Source organism: Pongo pygmaeus, chromosome 5 (genome assembly GCF_028885625.2).
Source record: "Pongo pygmaeus isolate AG05252 chromosome 5, NHGRI_mPonPyg2-v2.0_pri, whole genome shotgun sequence".
Lineage (NCBI taxonomy): Eukaryota > Metazoa > Chordata > Mammalia > Primates > Hominidae > Pongo > Pongo pygmaeus.
Window position 1 is genome coordinate 171,265,782 of NC_072378.2, and position 23,536 is coordinate 171,289,317.

General features: G+C 40.1%; 2 protein-coding genes across 5 annotated transcripts in view; one reads left to right on the top strand and one right to left on the bottom strand.

The window, feature by feature from the left end:
• PSMB1 (proteasome 20S subunit beta 1) overlaps window positions 1-4,546 on the bottom strand; it is a 19,399-nt gene extending 14,853 nt beyond the window's left edge. Inside the window, exon 1 of the mRNA XM_054490843.2 lies at window positions 3,420-4,546. Coding sequence (XP_054346818.1) covers window positions 3,420-3,532 — 113 coding nt within the window. The 5' untranslated portion in view covers window positions 3,533-4,546. The remainder of the gene's footprint in view (window positions 1-3,419) is intronic.
• Window positions 3,658-23,088, top strand: TBP (TATA-box binding protein). Of its 4 annotated transcripts, XM_054490842.1 has the most exons (9): window positions 3,658-3,909; window positions 4,003-4,200; window positions 7,195-7,396; window positions 12,083-12,489; window positions 14,817-14,904; window positions 17,175-17,266; window positions 19,852-20,019; window positions 21,654-21,748; window positions 22,417-23,088. In XM_054490842.1, exons 3-9 carry the CDS (start codon window positions 7,343-7,345, stop codon window positions 22,494-22,496), a joined length of 984 nt encoding a protein of 327 aa, XP_054346817.1. In that variant the 5' UTR covers window positions 3,658-3,909; window positions 4,003-4,200; window positions 7,195-7,342; the 3' UTR covers window positions 22,497-23,088. The 4 variants fall into 4 exon arrangements, with proteins under 4 accessions (XP_054346817.1, XP_054346814.1, XP_054346812.1 ...); XM_054490839.2 differs by lacking the exons at window positions 3,658-3,909; window positions 4,003-4,200 and adding an exon at window positions 4,637-4,776 and having other exon boundaries at window positions 7,192-7,396; XM_054490837.2 differs by lacking the exons at window positions 3,658-3,909; window positions 4,003-4,200 and adding an exon at window positions 4,641-4,776.
• Window positions 23,089-23,536: the final 448 nt, after the last annotated feature.

Consider the following 23,536-nt stretch of genomic DNA (forward strand, 5'->3'; position numbering starts at 1 on the left):
TCCCATTTCGCAGATATGAGACTGTGGGTAAGTTACTTCTCAAAGCGTCAATTTCATCATATATACAACAGAGATCACTGCAGTTGCTACCTCATTAGGGTGTTCAAAGGATCAAATATGTAAAGCCCTTATAGCAGTCCCTGACATGTAACTGGTCCTCTAGTAAGTGTTAGCTATAAGTGCTATGGCACTGGAGTATGACTAAGCACCTGGGCTCTGGAATTACATGAGACAGAGATCCACTCTTTCTACTTACTAGGTATGTGATCTTGGACAAATTCTCCAAATGCAAGTTGATGATAACAGTACCTGTGTCACAAGGTGTGTATGTATATTTGGGTGTGTATATTTTAATGTACAAGGCTTGACTGATAACTACAACCACTGCTTCAATGCAACAGTGGAAATTAAAGGCATGGTGCCTCACAGACGTAAGCACTCAGAAAACTTAAGCCACTACTTTTACTGAGGAGGGATTTGTGCTAAAGCTCTCAAGTAGAAAAGGATGGCATTCCCGGTAATATAAACAGCAAGCAATGGCAAACAGGTAATTATTCAAATAGTACATACATTCAAGCAACTCATTCAGGCAGCCCTTTTTGCATAAGCACATGTAGTGACGTTAAGGTTTATGTGATGGACAGGGTTCAATACTGTAGAAAATCCCAAATGCCAAGCTAAAGATTTTGGAATTTTAGCAAGAAATCATGAAGGTATTCTGAGCAAGAATGATCTGTAGTTGTAACTACTCAAGAAGCTGAAGTGGGAGGACTGCTTGAGCCCAGGTGTTCAAGGCTGCAGTGAGCTATGATCGTGCCTCGGCATTAGAGTGAGACCTGGTCTTTAAAAAAGGAATGCAAGAGAGAGAAAAGTTCAATTTACAAAGTGGGGTTTTAGGAAGACTACTCTGACAATAACATAGTATGTGAAATGGGACGGAAACACTGTTCTAATACTACTAATGCAATAGTAAGGTAGCAGGGTGAACAGTAAATCCAAAATCATCACAAACACACAAAATAGACAAATTTTTATATCCACGTAAATGTTTTAGGAACTGGGAAAACCAATTATGACATCCAAGATTTCGAACTTAGATGAGCAGAATGATGGCATAATTATAAGTATTTTAAAGGAGAGGAGAGGAGGCCGGGCACGGTGGCTCACACCTGTAATCCCAGCACTTTGGGAGGCTGAGGCGGGTGAATTGCCTGAGATCAGGAGTTCGAGACCAGCCTGGCCAACATGGTGAAACCCATCTCTACTAAAACTACAAAAATTAGCCAGGCGTGGTGGCAGGCGCCTGTAATCCCAGCTACTCAGGAGGCTGAGGCAGAAATGCTTGAACCCAGGAGTTGGAGGGTGCAGTGAGCTGAGATCGCACCGCTGCACTCCGGCCTGGGGGACAGAGTGAGACTCTGTCTCAAAAAATAAGAAGAACAAAGGAGAAGAGGAGATGGAGGGGAATAATTAGCTTGCTTTTTGTTTTGCTAGCTGTCCTGAGTTACCCTGAGAGCAGAAAAACCAGTTAGAAATGTTTTACTGAAGAAGCCGAATCGAGGGACTCATGAGAGGCAGAACTGGAAAACCAGATTTGGAAGTAATCCTCCCAGCAATGAGACATGAAAGAGTGCTGATCGATAAACAAGGCGGCTAATGACTTGTTTAACTACATTTAAAGACAGAGTAGAAAAAGAGAACGAGGCCTCATTTTGCAGAAGCGAAGGCTGCCTGAGAGCCAGCTGCAGTAAACACTAAAGAAAAAGAACAGTGACTGAGAAAAAGTAATCAGAAAGTTCTAAGTAATTTTTAGGGCAGTAATGGCTTAAACTGGATTACAAGGGATTAAAAAGTGAGTAATGAGCAGGGCATACTGAACACTGAAAATTCTTATTTATAGAGAACAGCCTTACGAAACAGGTCCAATAACCCTCCTTACAATATACAACTTAATTAGTCATCACAGGAAGTGTTAAGGTGCGTAATGGAAAAGTATCCATAAACTCAGTGGTGAAATAGCTATGAATTAAGTCCTGGCTCAACTTCACACCAGCTCTCTGACCCTGACAGTTTAACGTCTAATATAACCCTAGGATGCTAATATCACCTAACATTCACTTTTCCTAAGGATTAAATAAGATGACAGCTTGCAATTTACAAAATGCATCTCTCTTGATTCTCACCAAAAACTATGAAGCTACTAAGGAAGATAAGGAAATTTAGGTTCAAGAAGTTCAGAAGTACCCAAAGTGTCCTTTAGTGGCAGAACCAAGGCTAAAATCAGACTTTCGTTATCTTTCTAACACACTCCAAAAATGTGCATTTATATTTCAAATTTATGAGGAACCAATTAACATTTTTGCTTTGTTTTTAAAATTTAGTTTTGTAGAGATGGGGTCTTGCTACGCTGCGCAGGCTGGTCTTCAACTCCTGGCCTCAAGCGATGATCCTCCTGCCTTGGCTTCCCAAAGTCCTGGGATTACAGGTGCGAGCCACAGTGCCCAGCCAATATTTTTTGTTTTAAGAACCATCGGTTCGTTCAAATTGAGTGTGTATATTTTAATGTACAAGGCTTGATTGGTAACTATAACCACTGCTTCAATTTACAGCTCTTCCCTGTCAAGAGTCTTAAACAGAGCATCTTTCTATAACCCTAAATCTCTGGCGTGCCACCACGGAAAATTATACTACTTAAGATAAAGCTGGTAATTAAAATAAAAACCCAAACTTGAACATAACATACAAGAACACACATACTAAAAGGTCCATCTTCTGAGTATTTTGTTTTCCTGAACTTAAGCTAAACGTTAAAAAAAAAAGCACTTATCTATGAAACTAAGTTTGCTCAGCCAATCCCACCTTCTATTTGAAATAAAACAAAATGATTACACTGCTACAATTAGAAATAACAGAAATCAGGCGGCTACAATTAGACATGTCGGCTACCAACCCAGCTATGCATCTAACAACACAGACCAAACAATCCTAACTTTTAAGTTTCAGACGCTAAACCTCTACCCTCGCCTGCTGGCATACGAAACGTGTACATGAGGTCCAGTTTTAATGGTCTTCCACAGAGCAGAGACTATGTTTCAATTTCTACTTTACTGTCTTACAGCAGCAAGGAGCATGGAGTGGCAGTCCACATAAAAACTCAAATGACATGACTGTAATGGGAAACCCTAAAAATCAAGGCTGTATCGCAATCACCAAGTAAACTTGAGCAAAGCGAGCCTGAAGAGGGAAACACAGGGCATGAGAGGACGGCAGGGAGACCGGCCTTGTGCGGACCCACTCAGCTCAGGGTTCTGAGGCCTGCAGGGGCCCGGGGCAGCGCCACCACGGCGGTGACTCCTAAATAGGCTTCAGCAGATGGGGGAAGGGCGAAAGTGAAAGCGGCAGCTCTCTGGGGTTTTTACCCTCCGTTGAAAACGTAGGGCGAAAATCGCAGCTGCAAAGGGCCCGCGGCTCTGTGCGGTTCCATCCCCAAGTCTCTGCCAGGAGCCGAATACATGGCTGTAGAGGACAACATCGCACGGCTGCGCCTGCGGATCCGACACCTGCTGTCTCACGGCGAGATGGCTGCCTTGACCGGACGTTACGCCACTTCCGGTTTCTCCTGCAGTTCGCTCCCGCCCTCTCTATCTCGCGCTAGTCGTTGCTCTTGGAGGGCTGCACGGCTGCTTGTCCCTTTGGTAGTTGAGTCCCGCCCATTCCAAAAAGCGCTGACAGAGATGTAAAGGGTTTTATTTGTTTGTTTTTTGTTTTTTTCCCTCTCGAAGAAAACATTGGAATTCACCCCAATGGACAAAAGTTTAAGTCTGACCATAAAAAAAAATTGTCAGAACTATGGCGCAACGGCAACTCGAATAACGGTGGGAGCGTTAATTGTCCCGGCTAATAAAAAATGTATATAACATTTCCTATCCTTAAAGAGCTCACTACCTCAGATAATAAAAAGTACAAAGAAAACAAGCAGTATAACATATGATTACGCTACAGTGAACTACAGAAGGGAAAATCAAGGCGTGCTGAAGTCCCACTAAGAAACAACTGCGGAAAGAGCCATGTGACAACAGTGCATGAAATGGGAGTGGCAGAACCGAATATAAATGCATGTGTAAACATAAGCCGTTTGTTTTGCTTAGTGTTTCCTGTCATTCTACACGCTTGAAGATCAGCTAGCGTTCTTGCTGACAGGTAAGGAGCACGCGCTTACTGAGTGCTAAGCACTGCTCAGGCACTGATTCTGTCAACCTCTGTCAATCTCCCGACAGCCCAAGGGTAAGCACTATTATCATTATTCAATTTTACAGAAAAAAAATGCGGCAGAGAGGTCAGGTAACTTGCCAAAGGTAACGCCGCTAGTTGCTTTAAACAACAACAACAAAACAACAACAACAACAACAAAACACACACACACCTATACACACACACGCCATTTAAAAATCGATCTTTCCTACGTCCAGCAAGGGCCAATGAGAGACGGCTGTGGCACGGCGGCCCCGCCCCGGAACTCCTCAAGAGCTTCGCCCCTCCTTACCTTAAGCTCCGCGCCTATGGAAACACAGGAAGTGACCTCTGCCCACACTTCTCATGGCCTCGGCCCTAGTGGGAGCAACTCCCTGAAGCCGAGGGCAGAACTGGCGGAAGTGACATTATCAACGCGCGCCAGGAGTTCAGTGAGGTCGGGCAGGTTCGCTGTGGCGGGCGCCTGGGCCGCCGGCTGTTTAACTTCGCTTCCGCTGGCCCATAGTGATCTTTGCAGTGACCCAGGTAACAGCTTGTACTCTTTTCTGACGGTTCGGGCGGAGGCGACCACTGCATTGAGGCCTGGGGGCAATGGTGGGGAAGAGACTAGGAATTGGCGCGCGTGCAGGCCCCTCGGGGGACGTTCCTCCCTCTCGTGCTGCCGCCGTTCCGGCCTGTAACGGCCACTCGGCCGCCGCTCCCGCCTGGTGCCCTACTCTGCTGTGTTTCGCAAGCGGCTTCCCATCGTACGATTGTGGGGCTCAGGGTACTACTGGCTTGCTGGGCGGCGGCAGACAGGACAGGACAGTCCCTTACATCGAAGACCCTAAGTTTACCCTGCCCTGTCCTGCCATCCGCTTCTTCTCCATGTTAGAAGCAGATTCACCCAGATCTGTGCCCGCCTGTTTTGCTGCCAACATTGAGACGTAAATATTTTGTCAGAAGCCTGAGACAGCGGGCACGGTAGCGCTTAAGATGTAATACACAGCACTTTATTTACAAGGTCCCCCGTCTCTCGGTTCAGGCCATCATGGTTTTCCAAATCTCTAGGTAGACTTTTCTGTGAAAAGACTGTGCTTCATTTAGTTATACAGACACTAGAAGGCTATGCAGAATTAATTTGATTGCCTCCAAAAAATATCGGATTTGATGTTTCCATTTCCAAGAGATGAAGATACCCAGCAAACAGCTCTTTTCTGAGGATAAATTAGTGCAGTAATCACTGTGCGGTTTCTTCTGTAGACTTATTTGCAAAAAGTGGCCTGAAGCCACCGAAGGTCCTGGATAAATCTCTAATCATACTTATAATGGCTTTAAATCCTGCCGTCATTATCTCTTGCCTCAACCTTAGATTCCTGAAACGGAACTTCCATCCTCCAGTTGTACTCCTCTCAAATTCATCTAGTCTTGCCAAATTAGATCTATTCATACTGCACTTCCAAAATTCCATAACTGTTATTATTGCCTATGCAATAACATTGAAAACTCCTGGTAGTATGAGCCACCAATATGTGCTGTCTCATCTCCTGCAGTGACCTTCTATACAGTCATACTAAGCTTGTCGCCTGCATACTGCATGCTTTTTCAATCTGTTATCTCTTTCTGCTTGATTTCTCTTTTGTCTGAAGCCCTGATGTGTAAATTCCTACTCACCTTGTGAGACCCAAGTTAGATGGTCCCTGCTTTGTGAAAACACTGCCCTCTCTACATAGTGATTGGCTGTTAGTCTATATTGTCTTCTCTTCCAGGGGTGTATATGGGCTCATTCATGATCACATACTGTATTCCAGGCATAGTGCTAGATGCAGAGCTCACAAAGACATGTAGGCTGGTTTCTGCATTCAAGGAACTTAGCTTAGACCATACCTGCTATTATAATACTATGTTTTACAGTAATTATTTGCATACCCTTCATATTGAACACATTGATGCCAAGGACTATATCCTCCTATCTTTATATCCTCATCTGCAGCACTTCTGTTATTGTTATTATTGGATAACTGTCAAAAAAAAAGTATACTTTAAGAAATATCTCTGATAATATTTATTTCCAGAAGCAGAGCTTGCTTTCTTTTTTGGTCTGTTTTTCAGTGATGAGTATGTAGGATAGATAGTCTTTGGGGGCCTTTGCCCTTTCAAAGTGATCGTCAGAGTCTTTCATACATTCAGCAAATATCTGAGTATCTGTTCTGTACCAGCACATGCTTGAAGTGCATATGCCTGAAGGATCTTTGGACGTATAATTTGTAACTTTGAGACCTCTAAGTTCTATGTGAGAATATGTTGTTATAAACTCATTTCAGATGTGTAGTGAGTAAAGCGATGATGATTTAAGAAAAGTCAGATAACAGGCACAGTTTCCATTAATGTGTTCTAAAGAGGTAAGGTTATTATATTTATAAAAATTCAGGGCTTTATCTTTGTGCAGCTTTTTTTTTTTTTTACAGTTTCATTACAGTAGGAGCTTGATAAATGATCACTCTGAAGTATATTGGATTGAATTTAATATTTACTTTTTTCCCCAAGACATTGTAGAGGATGTAAAATTGGAATATTTAAAGATCTAAACTTTGCTTAAGAGTGCTGTGTATATAGTGCTTAGTAAATATTCTGCTCTGATGTTACATTTTGCTTAGGAATTATTTTTCTCTAGGTGTTTTTCCTCAAAAGTTTTTAATGCTGGTTATGACAGCTCGATTTTGAGCATTTTTCGAGTATTTAAACACGTAACAAAATGATTTTTGTTTTGTTGGCGATTTTACATGCAATCGCCGGAAACATGGAAGGAATAAAACTTTAGGATTATAAGGTAAAAACAAATGTATTCCAAAATAGCTTCACTGGTTTTCATGTTTGTGTTTTGTATAGCCATAAAACTGGCTTATAGGACTGTACAGGTTACCTGGATCCTTAAATTAAACCGTAGACTTTTTTCCCAAGCAGCATCACTGTTTCTTGGCGTGTGAAGATAACCCAAGGAATTGAGGAAGTTGCTGAGAAGAGTGTGCTGGAGATGCTCTAGGAAAAAATTGAATAGTGAGACGAGTTCCAGCCCAAGGGTTTCTGGTTTGCCAAGAAGAAAGTGAACATCATGGATCAGAACAACAGCCTGCCACCTTACGCTCAGGGCTTGGCCTCCCCTCAGGTAATACAGCAGGAGGGCGAGAATAGGGAGGGTGGAAATCTGAGCTGCAAGAGATGGTGTCAAAAGGCAAGGAAGGGCATTTAATGATCTGTTTTTGAAAATGATTTAATATATTTTTTAAGCCTTATTTTGTTGAGAAGTTCTATTAGGCTTTGAATAGGCACAATGGTGTTTATTTGGGGAGTCTGTTTGGAAGCTAAGTTATATATTTATGAAACACCTAATCTTTTGATAAACACTTATGAGCATGTTCCAAATGATTATATAGGGTCTTTGATTTTGAAAATCACCCTCACCAAATTATTTTCTAGTTTTATTTTTCCCCTTTTACATTTCAAGCTCTCAACCACCCATCTACTTTAAAAATTTTTCAGCCTGGCTGCAGTGGCTCACGCCTGTAATCCCAGCACTTTGGGAGACCAAGGTAGGCGGATCACCTGAGGTCAGGAGTTCAAGACCAGCCTGGCCAACGTGGCGAAACCTCATCTCTACAAAATATACAAAAATTAGCCAGGCGTTGTGGCAGGTGCCTGTAATCCCAGCTACTCAGGAGGCTGAGGCAGGGAGAATTGCTTAAACCCGGGAGGTGGAAGTTGCAGTGAGCAGAGGTTGTGCCACTGCACTCCAACCTGGGAGACAGAGCGAGACTCTGTCTCAAAAAAAAAAAAAAAATCAATAACTTTTGTTGAAATATAATTTACATACAAAAAAACTCATTTTAAGTGTCTGTTTTGATAATTATATATAATGTATAAGTTACAGAACATATCAATTACTTTAAAAAGTCCCTTCTTCCCCTTTATAGTCACTCTGTTGGCCCCAGGTAACTACTGAATCTGCTTTTCAATGCTGAAGATTAGTTTTGTCTATTCTAGAATTTCATATAGATGGAATCATAGTGTATGCTTTTTTGTGTATGTCTGACTTCTTAGCCCAGTATGCTGTTTGTATATCAGTAGTTAATCCATTGTATAGCTAAGTATCACTCCATTGTTTGGATGTTCCACAGTTCATCCATTCTCCAGTTGCTCACATTTGGGGTCTTTACAGTTTGGAGCTATTATGAATAAAAGCACTGTAAACATTTGTGTAGACTTTGAATGCACTGTTTTTACTTCTCATGGGTAAATACTTAGGAGTAGGATTGCTAGGTCCTATATTGGTATATGTATAACTTTATAAGAAACTGCCAAACTGTTTTCTGAAGTGGCTGTATTGTTTTGCAGCATAAGAGATTTAAGTTGCTCCCCATCCTCACCAACACTTTCTGCTGTCAGTCTTTTTACTTTCACTCTAGTGATTGCTTAGTAGTATCTTATTGTGGTTTTGATTTTTATTTGCCTGATTACTAATGTTTCTGAGCATCTTGGCAAGTGCTTGTCAGCCACTCATACACAGGCCCACCTCACTTTACTGCATGTTTGACAAATAGAAGGTTGTGGTAAACCTGTACCCAGCAAGTCTGTTGGCGTTATTTTTCCAACAGTGTGTGTACTCACTTCATGTCTTGGGGTTAGATTTTGGTAATTTTTGCAGGATTTCAAACTTTTTCATTATTATTATCTGTTATTGTTATCAAACTTTTTCTTTTTTTTTTTTTTTTTTTTTTGCAGACAGCCACTCTGTTGCCCAGGCTGGAGTGCAGTGGTGCAGTCTTGGCTCACTGCAACCTCCATCTCCCATGTTCAAGCGATTCTCCTGCCTCAGCCTCCCGAGTAGCTGGGATTACAGGCATGCGCCACCACACCCAGCTAAATTTTGTATTTTTAGTGGAGACGGAGTTTCACCATGCTGGTGTCAAACTACTGGCTGCAAGTGATCCATCCGCCTTGGCCTCCCAAAGTGTTGGGATTACAGGCATGAGCCACTGTGCCCAGTCAAACCTTTTCATTATTATCCATTATTGTGATCAGTGATCTTTGATGTTACTATTGTAATTATTATTGAATGCCATAAACTGCACCTGTATAATACAGGAACTTAATTGATAAATGTCTACAATGTGACCAGCCGTTCCCCCATCTCTCTCCCTCTCCTTGGTCTTCCCTATTCCTTGAGACACAACAATATGGAAATTAGGCTAATTAATAACCTTACAGTGACTTTTAATTAAGTGTTCAGATGAAGGGAAGAGCTGCACATCTCTCATTTTAAACCAAAAGCTAGAAATGATTATACTTAGTGAAGAAGGCATGTTGAAAGCTGAGATAGGCTAAAAGCCAGGCCTCTTCCACCAAATAGTTAGCCAAGTTGTGAATGCAAGGGAAAAGTTCTTAAAGGAAATTAGAAGTGCTACTCCAGTAAACCCACAAGTGATAAGAAAGCAAAACAGCCTTACTGCTTATATGGAGAAAGTTTGAGTGGTCTGGATAGAAGATCATACCACCCACACATCCCCTGAAGCCAAAGTGTAATACAGAGCAAGGCCTTAACTCTCTTCAACTCTGTAAAGGCTGAGAGAGGAGAGGAAGCTGTTAGAAGAAAGTTTTGAAACTAGCAGAGGTTTATTCATGAGCTTTAAGGAGAGAAGCCTTCTCCACAACATAAAAATGCAACGTGAAGCAGCAAGTTATCTGGAAGATCTAGCTGAGATAATTGATGAAGGTGACTGTACTAAATAATAGATTTTTAATGTGGATGAAACAGCCTTCTACTGGAAGAAGATGCTATCTAGGACTTTTATAGCTAGAGAGGAGAAATCAATGCCTAGCTTCAAAGCTTCAGAGGATTGGCTAACTGTAGTTAGGGGCTAATAGAGCTGGTGACTTTAAGTTGAAGCCAATGCTCATGTACTGTTCTAAAATCATAGAGCCCTTAAGAATTATGCTAAATCTACTCTGCCTGTTCTCAGTAAACAGAACAACAAAACCTGATGAGAGCACATCTGTTTACAGCATGGTTTACTGAATATTTTAAGCTCTTTGAGATCTGCTCAGAAAAACGTTTCATTTCAAAATATTACTCACTGACAGTGTAACTAGTTGTCCACAAGCTCTGATGGAGAAGAACAAGGAGATTAATATTGTTTTCATGCCTGCTTAAATAATATATCCATTCTTCAGCCCATGGATCAAGGAGTAATTTCAACTTTCAATTCTTACTATTTAAGAAATACAGCAGGGCATGGTGGCTCATGCTTGTAATCACGGTACTTTGGGAGGCCAAGGTGGAAGGATCACTCAAAGCCAGGAGCTCGAGACCAACCTGGGTAACAAAACAAGTCCCTGTTGCTACAAAAAAAAATTTTTTTTAATTAGCTGGTCATGGTGGCATGTGCCTGTAGTCCCAGCTACTTGGGAGGCTGAGGCGGGAGGGTCACTTGAGTCCAGAAGTTGAAGTCTACAGTGGAGACCCTGTCTCAAAGAAAGGAAGCAGGGAGGGACATATGCTGTAGCTGCCATAGATAGTGATTCCTGTGATGAATCTGGGCAAAGTGAATTGAAAACCTTCTGGAAAAGATTCATGGTTCTAGATGCCATAAGAACGTTCGTGATTCATGGGAGGAGGGTGACATATCAACATGAATAAGAGTTTGGAAGAAGTTGATTCCAACCCTCGTGGATGACTTTGAGAGGTTCTAGACTTCAGTGCTAGAAGTTACTGCAGGTGTAGTGGAAATAGCAAGTGAACTAGAATTAGAAGTGAATCTGAAGATGTGACTGAATTGCTGCAATTTTTTGATAAAACCTGAACAGATGAGGAGTTGCTTCTTGTGGGTAAGCAAAGAAAGTGGTTTCTGGAGATGGAATTGACTCCTGGTGAAGAACTGATGACTTTACAATATTACATAAACTTAGGTGATAAAGCAGCAGCAGGGTTTGAGAGGATTGACTCCAATTTTGAAATAAGTTCTAGTGTAGGTAAAATGCTGTCAAACAGCATCGTATGCTACAGAGACATCTTCAGTGAAAGGAAGAGTCAGTGTAGCAAACTTCGTCAGTCTTATTTTAAGAAATTGCCACAGCTACCACCCTGATCAGTCAGCAGCCATCAACATGGAGGCAAGACCCTGTATCAGCAAAAAGATTATGATTTGCTGCAGGCACACATGATTGTTAGCATTTTTAGCAATAAAGCATTTTTAAATTAAGGTATATACATATTATTAGACATAATGCTATTGCACACTTAATAGACTATAGTGCTAACATAACTTTTGTAGACACTGGGAAACCAAAAAATTCATGCCGCTTGCTTTATTGAGATGGTCTGGAACCTAACCCATAGTATCTCCGAGGTATGCCTGTATCTTCATTTGTAATATGTCCTTCACATGTTTTGCCCTTTTCTATTATTTTATTTGTTGATCTTCTTTTATGGAGTTGTCAGAGCTCTTTACTATTCTGTTTACCAGTCCTTTCTCAGATGTATGTATTATAGGTATTTTTTTTCCCAGTCTGTGGCCTGCCTTTTAATTTTCTCAATGGTATCTTTCAAAGAACAGAAGTTTTTAATTTTTCCGAAGTTCAGTTTATCAATTTTTCTTCATGTTTATCCACTGTGTGGTATTAAAGAAGAAAGCAATGTGTATAAGAATAGCTGGTTCTTCCGTAATTAATGTTTAATAACCCCATTATTCTCTGAAGGTATCTGTCTTTGCACATCTGACCTGCTGTTCCACCAAGAAAGTTCCACAAACACTTAGCAGCAGCCGGCCTAACCTGCTTTTCTCCTTGCTTTCCACAGGGTGCCATGACTCCCGGAATCCCTATCTTTAGTCCAATGATGCCTTATGGCACTGGACTGACCCCACAGCCTATTCAGAACACCAATAGTCTGTCTATTTTGGAAGAGCAGCAAAGGCAGCAGCAGCAACAACAGCAGCAGCAGCAGCAGCAGCAACAGCAACAGCAGCAGCAGCAGCAGCAGCAGCAGCAACAGGCAGTGGCAGCTGCAGCCGTTCAGCAGTCAGCGTCCCAGCAGGCAACACAGGGAACCGCAGGCCAGGCACCACAGCTCTTCCACTCACAGACTCTCACAACTGCACCCTTGCCGGGCACCACTCCACTGTATCCCTCCCCCATGACCCCCATGACCCCCATCACTCCTGCCACGCCAGCTTCGGAGAGTTCTGGGATTGTACCGCAGCTGCAGTGAGTACTTGGTGTTTTATGTTTCCTCCCACTTAGGAGTCCCTTTGAGTTGTGTTCCTGCTCTGTTTTCAGATGGATCCTTTTATTAAGGGAGGGAGTGGCACTAATGGTAATTGTGTATCAAAATTTGCTTTATCTCACACTTCAGAAAGGGAAGCAAAGCTATTTTAGTCAGTGTCCTCAGTAAAAGGCTCTTAACAGGTTTAGAAATGTGGTCATTTGTGTTTACATACCTGAGCCAATAAAATTTAATCTGACTTTCACTGTTGTTATTATTATATTATAGACATTTCCCTGTATCTGATATCGCTAAATCACAATGTTATATAGTCTCTCCCTTATGCTATTTTAGGTCTTTAGTCACAATATCAGTATAATTTCTGGTAGTTCTTGTTTTTTGTTTTTACTATGGGGGCTGCATATAAATCTTTGAAGGTCTGTGTCCTTCCCACAAAATGAGGATGACTGTTCTTGTCGTAAATGGATTTTTCTACCTAAATGAAGTGGGTTCTATATGTAACAGTGTAGTAGGAGTAGGAAATAATTTCATCTTCCTGAAAAACCAGCAAATATTTCCAAATAATCCCAGTCAATAAGAAGTGTATAGCTTTTCATTTTAGAAAGCTTATGACCAAATTAAAAGGTTACTTGCAGTCTCTGCATCTCCTCAGTTTTCTTGTACAGATACCTTCCTCCTTCATACTCCCTTTAGATCTAGTATTTCCTGTTTACATTTATTCACCTTGTTACATGTATGGTTGTTGTTTATAAGCTGTCTCTGATCATTTTTGGAACTAAGTGGTGTGTAATCGTGGATGCTGACTTTCACCCAAAGACCTAAATCTTGCCTCCACAATTTTGTTTGACCCCACACACAACTTTAAAAACAAAGTAATTTTAGTGATTTTAGAGAGAGCCCTTTTTAGCTCACCCTTGTCTATACCACTCCCATGTGTCCAGCATGCTTGTCTGACTCCCAGGAATATTTAAGTTTGCATTTCTGATTTAAATAATAAATTATAAATAGTACAGTCAGGTGTTTGTTTCTTGCGAGTGCCTTTGTTGTTCTGATACTCCCCAGAGCATCCAGTCATCCACATTCCTGAATTTCCACTATCTACTAAGAACCCTCCTGGGTGGTAGTTCAGTGCCCTCTCAATCTTGTAGGCTTAAGAGGGATTAAGGTAAATATTTAATTAATGAAAATATATAAGAATACATTTAACAATTATGTGACTAAAGTTGTGATAGATATACTAAAATCTACTTGGTATAGTTAGTTCATAAGTGGACAAATGCTAAAGGCAGGTGTGTATACAATGGTGATTGGAAGGAAATAGATGATACGGAAATGAAAACATTCATTGTGTGGATCAACCTAATTGGCTTTACAGTTGTGTATCATAGACTGCCATTCCCTTTTGAAAAAAATTATGAGCCATCAAGTTTTCAAAAGTATTGCATTTTGACAGTACAAGAAAAAGAACCAGAAGCAACAATGAGCTAAAACCTATTGTATTTGAACCTATGTATTTGAAATCTGGACTCGATATTCTTGGGATGGTGATTTCCAGGTCCATGCGAGACAGTTGTTGAGCAGTTAATTGCATTCAAAGGGCATTGCCCATTTCAACTATATATACTTTCATAAGCAGAAAAATGTATAATGAAAATGTGGGTTTGTTGTTTAAATTTTTATTAAAATTTCTAATAGAGTTGCTTTTTAGTATATCTTTATCCTTGTATAAGTTATTCATTAAGTGATTTAAGAACACTGAGAAATGAAAAGGGTCAGTGGACCCAGATGGCTCCATTTCTCCATATTTACTGAGAGTTAATTAGAAGAGAAAGCAGGGTTTTGCTTTTTTTTTTTGCTAAATACACTTAGCTCTTGTTTTTCAAAAGATACTTACTTTGAGAGAACTGGGCAGTTCATGCCTGCTTGTTTTCATTATAAATAGTGACTTAGGAGTACGGTGGTGGTGGTAGCTTTTCAGAGCTCACAGATGAGAATTGAGTTTGTCTGTGAGAAGGCTAAGGGCAGGCTCTGGAGACAGACAGACTCAATGGCTCCTCCACTTGGGAGCCATTGCGTCCTGAGCAAGTTGCACTACCTTTAAGCCTCAGCTTATTTATCCAAATGTGAGAATACTGGTAACTTCTACCTCAGTGCGTTATGCATGATACTTGTTAAACAATAAATGTGAGCAATTAAAAAAAATTAAAGCCTGGTTGAAATAATCAGATGTCTGCATAATTTCTAATGCCTCATCCAACGAAAGTTAAGTAATTTAAATAGTCGTGTTTTCTTTTTAAATCTCTTACAGAAATATTGTATCCACAGTGAATCTTGGTTGTAAACTTGACCTAAAGACCATTGCACTTCGTGCCCGAAATGCCGAATATAATCCCAAGGTTAGATCTATTTTAATGTATTTGTTTTTTTTTTCTTTTTTTGTCTTCTCTGCCATGTCTCTATATTTTAATGTATTTCACGCTATATAACAAATGTCTGTAGATCAGGCCAGGCACAGTGGGTAAAGCCTGTAATCCCAGCACTTTGGGAGGCTAAGGAAGGAGAATTTCTTGAACCTAGGAGTTCAACACCAGCCCAGGCAACATGGCAAGACCCTGTCTCTTAAAAAAAAAAAAAAAAATTGGCCGGGCTTGGTGGCTCACGCGTGTAATCCCAGCACTTTGGGAGGCCAAGGTGGGCGGATCATCTGAGGTCAGCAGTTCAAGACCATCCTGGCCAACATAGTGAAACCTCGTTTCTACTAAAAATACAAAAATTTGCCAGGAGTGGTGGCATGCGCCTGTAATCCCAGCTACTTGGGAGGCTGAGGCAGGAGAATCACTTGATCCTGGGAGGCAGAGGTTGCAGTGAGTGGAGATTGCACCATTGCATTCCAGCCTGGCAACAGAGCGAGACTCTGCCTCAAAAAAAAAAAAAATCTGTATATCAAAGAGTTTGTGTTATGTTTATTCCTTGACACCAACAAAATGAAGATCTAAAGTAAAATGTGCATTGTTTTGTATCTTTTATTGAGTGTCTGTGATAAAAGAATCCTTGGGAATACAGCAGTCTATAAAATAAGCTAAGTTATATATATATTGTATTGGGATCATGTGAAGAATTTTGTATATGTATAGGGATGATGTTTGCCAGCTATAGTAGGCAAAGTAATTTGGATAAACATTAGCTGGGTTGAGAGAAATGTTAAGTAATGGACTTAGGGTGCATTTTAAAATCCCTGAAACATAATGCCTAAGATCTGAAAGATAGCTAAGGGTCTGAAAATCACCTTTTAACCACTCATAATGAGTCTGTATGACATGTAGCATTCTAAGAATTAATCTTTCATCTATTATAATCACATTTAGTTGAATACATAATTTTATTACTTTATGATGTTAAGTGAAGTGATATTTAACCAATAAAAATAGTAGAGGAAATTCTGGAAATTCAAAATAGCTAGGCTCTTCCTGGGACTTATATAAACTACTATATACTGCTAGCTTTTTTAGATGTTGATAAAATCACAGGGAAGACATAGAGGAGGTTTTAAACTAAAATTGTTAAAAGCCAGGCATGGTGACTCAGACCTGTAATCCCAGCACTTTGGGAGGCCAAGAGTTCAAGACAAGCCTGGGCAACATAGCAAGGCCTCATTTCATCAGAAAATTTAAAAAATTATCTGGGGTTGGTGGCACACACCTATAATCCCAGCTACTTGGGAGACCAAGACAGAAGGATCTCTTGAGCTCAGGAATTCGAGGCTGCAGTGAGCCATGATTGCACCACTGTACTCCAGTCTGGGCAACAAAGTGAGACTCTGTCTCTAAAAAAAAAAATTAATAAAATAAAAAAATAAAATTGTTAAAGCAATCTAGTTTGTCATAGAGTCGTCTTAATTAGAAATATATAGATTTTTATTGTATAATTAAATGTATTAAAATCTTTAAGTTGTTTCAAAGTAATTATTTGCTTTTTATCATGTACCTAATAACTGAGGCCATTAATTCAACCCATAGTTGAAATATTTTCCCATTGAGTTACCACCTTAGCAAGAAAATTTTCTGAAAGAACATGTTTAAAGCATAAAAAGCAGAAAATAAAAGTTAAAACTGTGTTTTTTTCCTAATTTGCATTTATATGTGTTTAATACATTAATATTGCTTCTAAAGGCCAATTGGAAGCAGGATTTTACTTCATTACCTATTGATAGGCTTGTAATCTGATTTATTAATTCCATTAAGGTAGAAAAGATTTATTGATTTGCCTCAAAATTCATATTAATAAAACAAAATGTATCATTAGAGAAGCTATAGTCATGATAAGCAGCAAATATAAAGTAGAAACAGAAGCACTGGTATTTATTGAGAACATAACCAAATTTTGCAAACATTTCTCGTGATGGAATGCCCATGTGAAAGAACATACAGATTTGGTATAACTTAGTAGTCACAATTGATTATTTTCTGCTCCTTATGCAAAGGAATATTTGTTACATGTGGTGTATGCAAATCCTTTACAGATATACAGAAATACAGGACAAATATTTTGATAACTAGATGTACTGTGCCCTTCCTACCAGTTGTGATTTTTTGTCAATGGGTGGTTCTCCTAACAAAATTGAGCAGTTTGGCGTGACCTCACTAATGATTCTCTCTGACCGTTGTAGCGGTTTGCTGCAGTTATCATGAGGATAAGAGAGCCACGAACCACGGCACTGATTTTCAGTTCTGGGAAAATGGTGTGCACAGGAGCCAAGAGGTAGCCGTAAGAAATTCATTCTTCTGGTCTATGGGTTATGAATGAAAAGGTGATATCTCATTGTTTTTAGGTTATTAGGTTAGCACTTTAACATGTTATTATTGCTTTCTTATAAAAACCATTTTAATACGATTCTCTTATTTTTATTTATTTATTATTTGATTCTATTAACTTTAGATAGCAGTGATTTCATTTTCTTAAAAATTAGATATGGGCAGGCGTGGTGTCTCACCAAGGTGGGCAAATCACTTGAGGCCAGGAGTTTGAGACCAGCCTGACCAACATGGTGAAACTCCATCTCTACTAAAAATACAAAAATTAGCCAGGCGTGGTAGTAGATGTCTGTAGTCCCAGCTACTTGGGAGGCTGAAGCACGAGAATCGCTTAAATCTGGGAGGTGGAGGTTGCAGTGAGCTGAGATCATGCCAGTGTACTCCAGCATGGGAGACAGAACAAGACACTTTCTCCAGAAAAAAAAAAAAAAATTAGGTAAGATGTAATACAACATCAGAACTATTAGTAAAATTCCCTTTATGTGAAAAATGTTGTAAATAACACAAATACATCTTGAAAGGGAAGAAAAAATTGATCAAGAATTAAAACACTTCTAAGCTAATGGTGTAAGGGCTTTGCACACCTTATTGGGCCTGGCAGCGTGACAGCACCACATATGTTGTCCACAGAAACCTGCCTTCTCACTGGAACTAGCTTTCATTATGAGTGTTTGAGTTGTGCAGATCTTAAGGAATGCACCCTTGTTATAAAATGTCATTGCCTGTATTCTCCATCTGAAGTGATCCTGTCTGAAGGTTAGTACTCTGGGGTCCTGACTGTTCTAAACAGAGCTCATATACCTGGTAGAAGTCAAAAACTAGGGGGAAAATTAGTGACATTAGCTTCATAAATGAACTGAACAAATAAACTTTTTAAATGAAAGAGTATTAAATGTACTTGGAGGTATCAACACATAGAAGTGGGCTGTGGATATTTTTGCTTATTCTGAAGTTTGAAATTGTCTTTCAGTGAAGGGAATGCCATTGGTGTGGACATTCTGGCTCCTGGTCTCCAAGTTTTTTCAGAATGCAGGACAAGGATCTGTTCTTGCCTTTCACTTCCCCTTGGCCACAACATGCAGTAGTAACCTCTTTAATTAAGAGCCTTTTTGTTTGCTTGTTTTCCCCTGCATGGAACGTCAGAAACTTTTGGTTTATCAAGGCAAGCTTTTCATGCAGCATTTAGCCTTTTTGTCCCAGAGCATCTGAAAACTGAATATTGTATATCTAGTTGGATGACTATTTCATCAAGACAAGAAACCACCAATATATTTACCTGAAAATTAAAAGCATAGCATATATATATATATGCTTGATTTTTGTTCTTCCTGATCCCCTGCACCTGATAGTCTTTTTATGGTAATATTTTCACATTCTTTTTTGTTGTTGTTGTTTTTGAGATGGAGTCTCGCTCTGCGCCCAGGCTGGAGTGCAGTGGCGCGATCTCGGCTCACTGCAAGCTCCGCCTCCTGGGTTCACGCCATTCTCTTGCCTCAGCCTCCCGAGTAGCTGAGACTACAGGTGCCCGCCATCATGCCCAGCTAATTTTTGTATTTTTAGTAGAGACGGGGTTTCACTGTGTTAGCCAGGATGGTCTCAATCTCCTGACCTCATGATCCGCCTGCCTTAGCCTCCCAAAGTGTTGGGATTACAGGTGTGAGCCACCGTGCCCGACCTGCCTGCCTGCCTTCCTTTTTCTCTTTTATTTTTTCTTTTTTCTCTTCTCTTTTCTTCTTTCTTTTTTCTTTTTTTTGTTTTTTTTTGGCGGAGTCACCTAGGCTGGAGTGCAGTGGCACAATCTTGGCTCACTGCAACCTCCACCTCCCAGGTTCAAGTGATTCTCCTGCCTCAGCCTCCCAAGTAGCTGGGATTACAGGTGCCTGCCACCATGCCCGGCTAATTTTTATATTTTTAGTAGAGATGGGGTTTCACCATGTTGACCAAGCTGGTCTCGAACTCTTGACCTCAGGTGATCTATCCGCCTTGGCCTCTCAAAGTGCTTGGGATTACAGGCGTGAGCCACCATACCTGGCCCACATTCTGCTTTTCTTATGTAAGCTCTGAACTGCTAAGTCATAGTTTATTCAACAAATGACATAGGAATGTCTATTCATGATGAGTCTTGGTATAAAAGAGGATAGAATTAGTGAATACATTGTTCAATAATAAATCTCATCAACATTTTCTGATCAAAATGAAGTTTGTTAGTTTTCCTCTCGGTAGAAATGCATGGGCTAAAATACAGAAATAGTGATGATTGATGATGGTGATAATTCACATCCATAAAATCTAGGGCTACAATAATTTCGCGGATTGAAAGGTCATTTTGGCAGGCCTACAGTTTTCTGTCAAGGATCCAGGAATACTTTATAAGGAATTGTGAATGCCTGTCAGTCTTTTCTCCTATTGCAAGAAGGCTGACCAGTTTACACTTTATTAGTTTACTGTTTTGGACTTTTTATAAGCTATTAGTCTAAATAAGTATTTTAGCTGGCTCTGAGTATGAATAACTCACTTTTTTCCTTTCCCTAGTGAAGAACAGTCCAGACTGGCAGCAAGAAAATATGCTAGAGTTGTACAGAAGTTGGGTTTTCCAGCTAAGTTCTTGGACTTCAAGATTCAGAACATGGTGGGGAGCTGTGATGTGAAGTTTCCTATAAGGTTAGAAGGCCTTGTGCTCACCCACCAACAATTTAGTAGGTAAGTCTGAAATGTATTATGATTGTTCTTGGCAACAGTTCATTTATAATCTAAACATTGTTCAGAATAAAACACATGCAAAATATTCAGTATATGAGAACAGTTGACATGGTTATAGTTGTATGTATTCTTGCATTGTCTTCCTGATGTTCTCAGTCATCTTTATCACCCTCACCAGCCTCTGCTTCCTTTAGCACTTTGCGGTACCCATAACTCCCCTTTACTGGAATGAATTTGATTCTACTTCTGTATGTTTTATCATTTTATTGCTGAATACAGTTGGAATGCATGAATTGAACCTAACCTCTTGTATCAATTTATTTTCCCAGTTTGGATCTTCTCTTTTAGTCAACATTGTGTCAGATCTACCAGCAAAGTGTGAAGTTGAGCCATAGGAACAACTTCCTAATTATCTTCCCTGCTACTTGCAGGTGAAGACTCACAGGCAGGCAGCCCTGCCCACCTCACTGCTTCATCTCATGGTCTTCTGGTGTCTGTTTACAGGCATATTAGTTCTGTGTGCCCCTTGGGCTCACTTGGTTCCTCCTGCCCTGGGCCTTTGCACTTGCCACTTTTATGCCTAGTATGCTCATTTCCCTTTTCACCTAGGAAGCTCCCACTTGAGTTCCATGTGTCTACCCATTCCACTCTTCCTCAGAGAAGCCTGTCCTGAATTTTGTCTTAGGTCAGACACACAGAAACAGAGGCATCCTGTTTTCAGTCTCTCCGAACTGAGAAAAATGAGATTACTAGGCTTAGAAGAATATGTACCAGGCCTGGCCTGGTGGCTCACGCCTGTAATCCCAGCATTTTGGGAGGCCGAGGCAGGCAGATCACTTGAGTTCAGGAGTTCAAGACCAGCCTGGCCAACATGGTGAAACCCCGTCTCTACTAAAAATACAAAAATTAGCTGGATGTGGTGGTGCATGCCTGTAATCCCAGCTACACGGGAGGCTGAGGCAGGACAATCACTCGAACCCAGGAGGTGGAGGTTGCAGTGAGCCAAGATCGTGCCACTGTACTCCAGCCTGGGCGACACAGCAAGACTCCATCTCAAAAAAAAAAAAATATATACCAATAGTCCATTCAGTCAGACAGCTTAATCAGGTATAGGTTAATTCTCAGGCTAGTATATAAGTTTGATTAAATTTCCTGACCACAATTGACGGCTAGAGAATATTTCAATTTAAGGAGGTAAGATATGATTAAAAGTTAAACTGTCAGTATTGGATCTTAGAAGTAAATGATTATTAGGGCTGTAATAGTAATTATTAGGACTGTAAAAGTAAAGGATTATTATCTGCATTAGATATCATTATATCTAATGATATAGAGACTGCAGACATAACTACAGGGCTCTTTTTCTTAAATCAGAAAATCCAGATTCAATAGAAATAGGGTAAAGTGATAGGAGGACAAATAGCCTTCCATCCAATGGTTATCAACTGATGCCTACAAATCGGTCTCACTTGCTTTAATTGTTCTATCCTTTGATATGCTGCTTGAAGAACTGTGCTTTACCTCTTGACTAGTTTACTTGTTTATTCAATGTTTTTTCTTGTACAGGTCCTCATTTTATCTAAAAGCACACAAAGCTCTTGATTTCTAAACTGTTTTTGCAATTTTCCTTCTAGTTATGAGCCAGAGTTATTTCCTGGTTTAATCTACAGAATGATCAAACCCAGAATTGTTCTCCTTATTTTTGTTTCTGGAAAAGTTGTATTAACAGGTAAGTTGTAACAGGAAGTAGTATCTGAAAGTTTGTAAGTGTTTCGAGTATGGCATTTTCTCAGTGCTGAAAAGAAATTTCAGTGTTCAGACAGTGGGCTAGCTTCTTGTACAAAGGCCTGCCACCCAAAGTCTGATGAGAAACGTGCCCACTAAAGGCACAGTGAGAGCAGGGAAGTCTGACCACAGCTCTGCAAGCAGACTTCCATTTACAGTGAGGAGGTGAGCATTGCATTGAATAAAAGATGGTGTTTTCACTTGGAATTAGTTATCTGAAGCTTTAGGATTCCTCAGCAATATGATTATGAGACAAGAAAGGAAGATTCAAAAATGAGTCTAGTTGAAGGTAGCAATTGGGAGAAGAAGATTCATAAACCTGCTTGGTTTATGGCCTGGTTCAGGACCAAGGAGAGAAGTGTGAATACATGCCTCTTGAGCTATAGAATGAGACGCTGGAGTCACTAACATGATTTTTTAAAAGTATTGTTTTATAAACAAAAATAAGATTGTGACAAGGGATTCCACCATTAATGTTTTCATGCCTGTGCCTTAATCTGACTGGGTATGGTGAGAATTGTGCTTGCAGCTTTAAGGTAATAATTTTACCGTCTTAATATGTTAAGAAGTGCCATTTCAGTCTCTCATCTCTACTCCAACTTGTCTTCTTAGGTGCTAAAGTCAGAGCAGAAATTTATGAAGCATTTGAAAACATCTACCCTATTCTAAAGGGATTCAGGAAGACAACGTAATGGCTGTCATGTACCCTTGCCTCCCCCACCCACTTTTTTTTTTTTTTTAAACAAATCAGTTTGTTTTGGTACCTTTAAATGGTGGTGTTGTGAGAAGATGGATGTTGAGTTGCAGGTTGCGGCACCAGGTGATGCCCTTCTGTAAGTGCCCACTGCGGGATGCTGGGAAGGGGCATTGTTTGTGCACTGAGAACACCGCGCAGCGTGACTGTGAGTTGCTCATACCGTGCTGCTATCTGGGCAGCGCTGCCCATTTATTTATATGTAGATTTTAAACACTGCTGTTGACAAGTTGGTTTGAGGGAGAAAACTTTAAGTGTTAAAGCCACCTCTATAATTGATTGGACTTTTTAATTTTAATGTTTTTCCCCATGAACCACAGTTTTTATATTTCTACCAGAAAAGTAAAAATCTTTTTTAAAAGTGTTGTTTTTCTAATTTATAACTCCTAGGGGTTATTTCTGTGCCAGACACATTCCACCTCTCCACTATTGCAGGACAGAATACATGTGTTAATGAAAATGAATGGTTGTACATATTTTTTGTTTCTTCAGAGTACTCTGTACAATAAATGCAGTTTATAAAAGTGTTAGATTGTTGTTATGATACCTTGTAAGAGTCATGTGATCATACTGTTTTCTACAAAGTTGTATTTTAGATATAATGCCTGAAACCATCTTGGTGTTTGCTTGTTTCAGTCAATATTTCATTGTATTTTGCAATGAAAAGAGATTAATGATCTGAGAACTCACAGTTGCTCGGGAAACGTGTATTTATTACCTTCCATATATAGAGCAACTCCTGTTTTCTAGGTATTTTACATACAATGCCTGGAATCCTCACAACGCTTCAGTTAGGTTTTGTTTCTCTGTTGGAGGTGAGGAGATAAGGGCCCCAGCTAAGGGACTTGGCTGAGGTTACACAGCTAGTAAGTGGTAAAAATGAGTGAGTCCTTCAGGTGTAGAAGCTGGTGCCCTATCCACAGGCTGCCAACTCTCTGCAGTAACTTTTTTTTGCTTGTTTTGCAGTTTTTTTCTCAT

What these genes read in the sequence shown, in the direction of transcription:
- TBP (XM_054490842.1), top strand. Translation starts at nt 7,343, where the DNA reads ATGGATCAGAACAACAGCCTGCCACCTTACGCTCAGGGCTTGGCCTCC. An exon ending in ATGCCGAATATAATCCCAAG is followed by an intron (nt 14,905 to 17,174) that starts GTTAGATCTATT and finishes TGACCGTTGTAG; the next exon opens with CGGTTTGCTGCAGTTATCAT. An exon ending in ACCCACCAACAATTTAGTAG is followed by an intron (nt 20,020 to 21,653) that starts GTAAGTCTGAAA and finishes TTTTCCTTCTAG; the next exon opens with TTATGAGCCAGAGTTATTTC.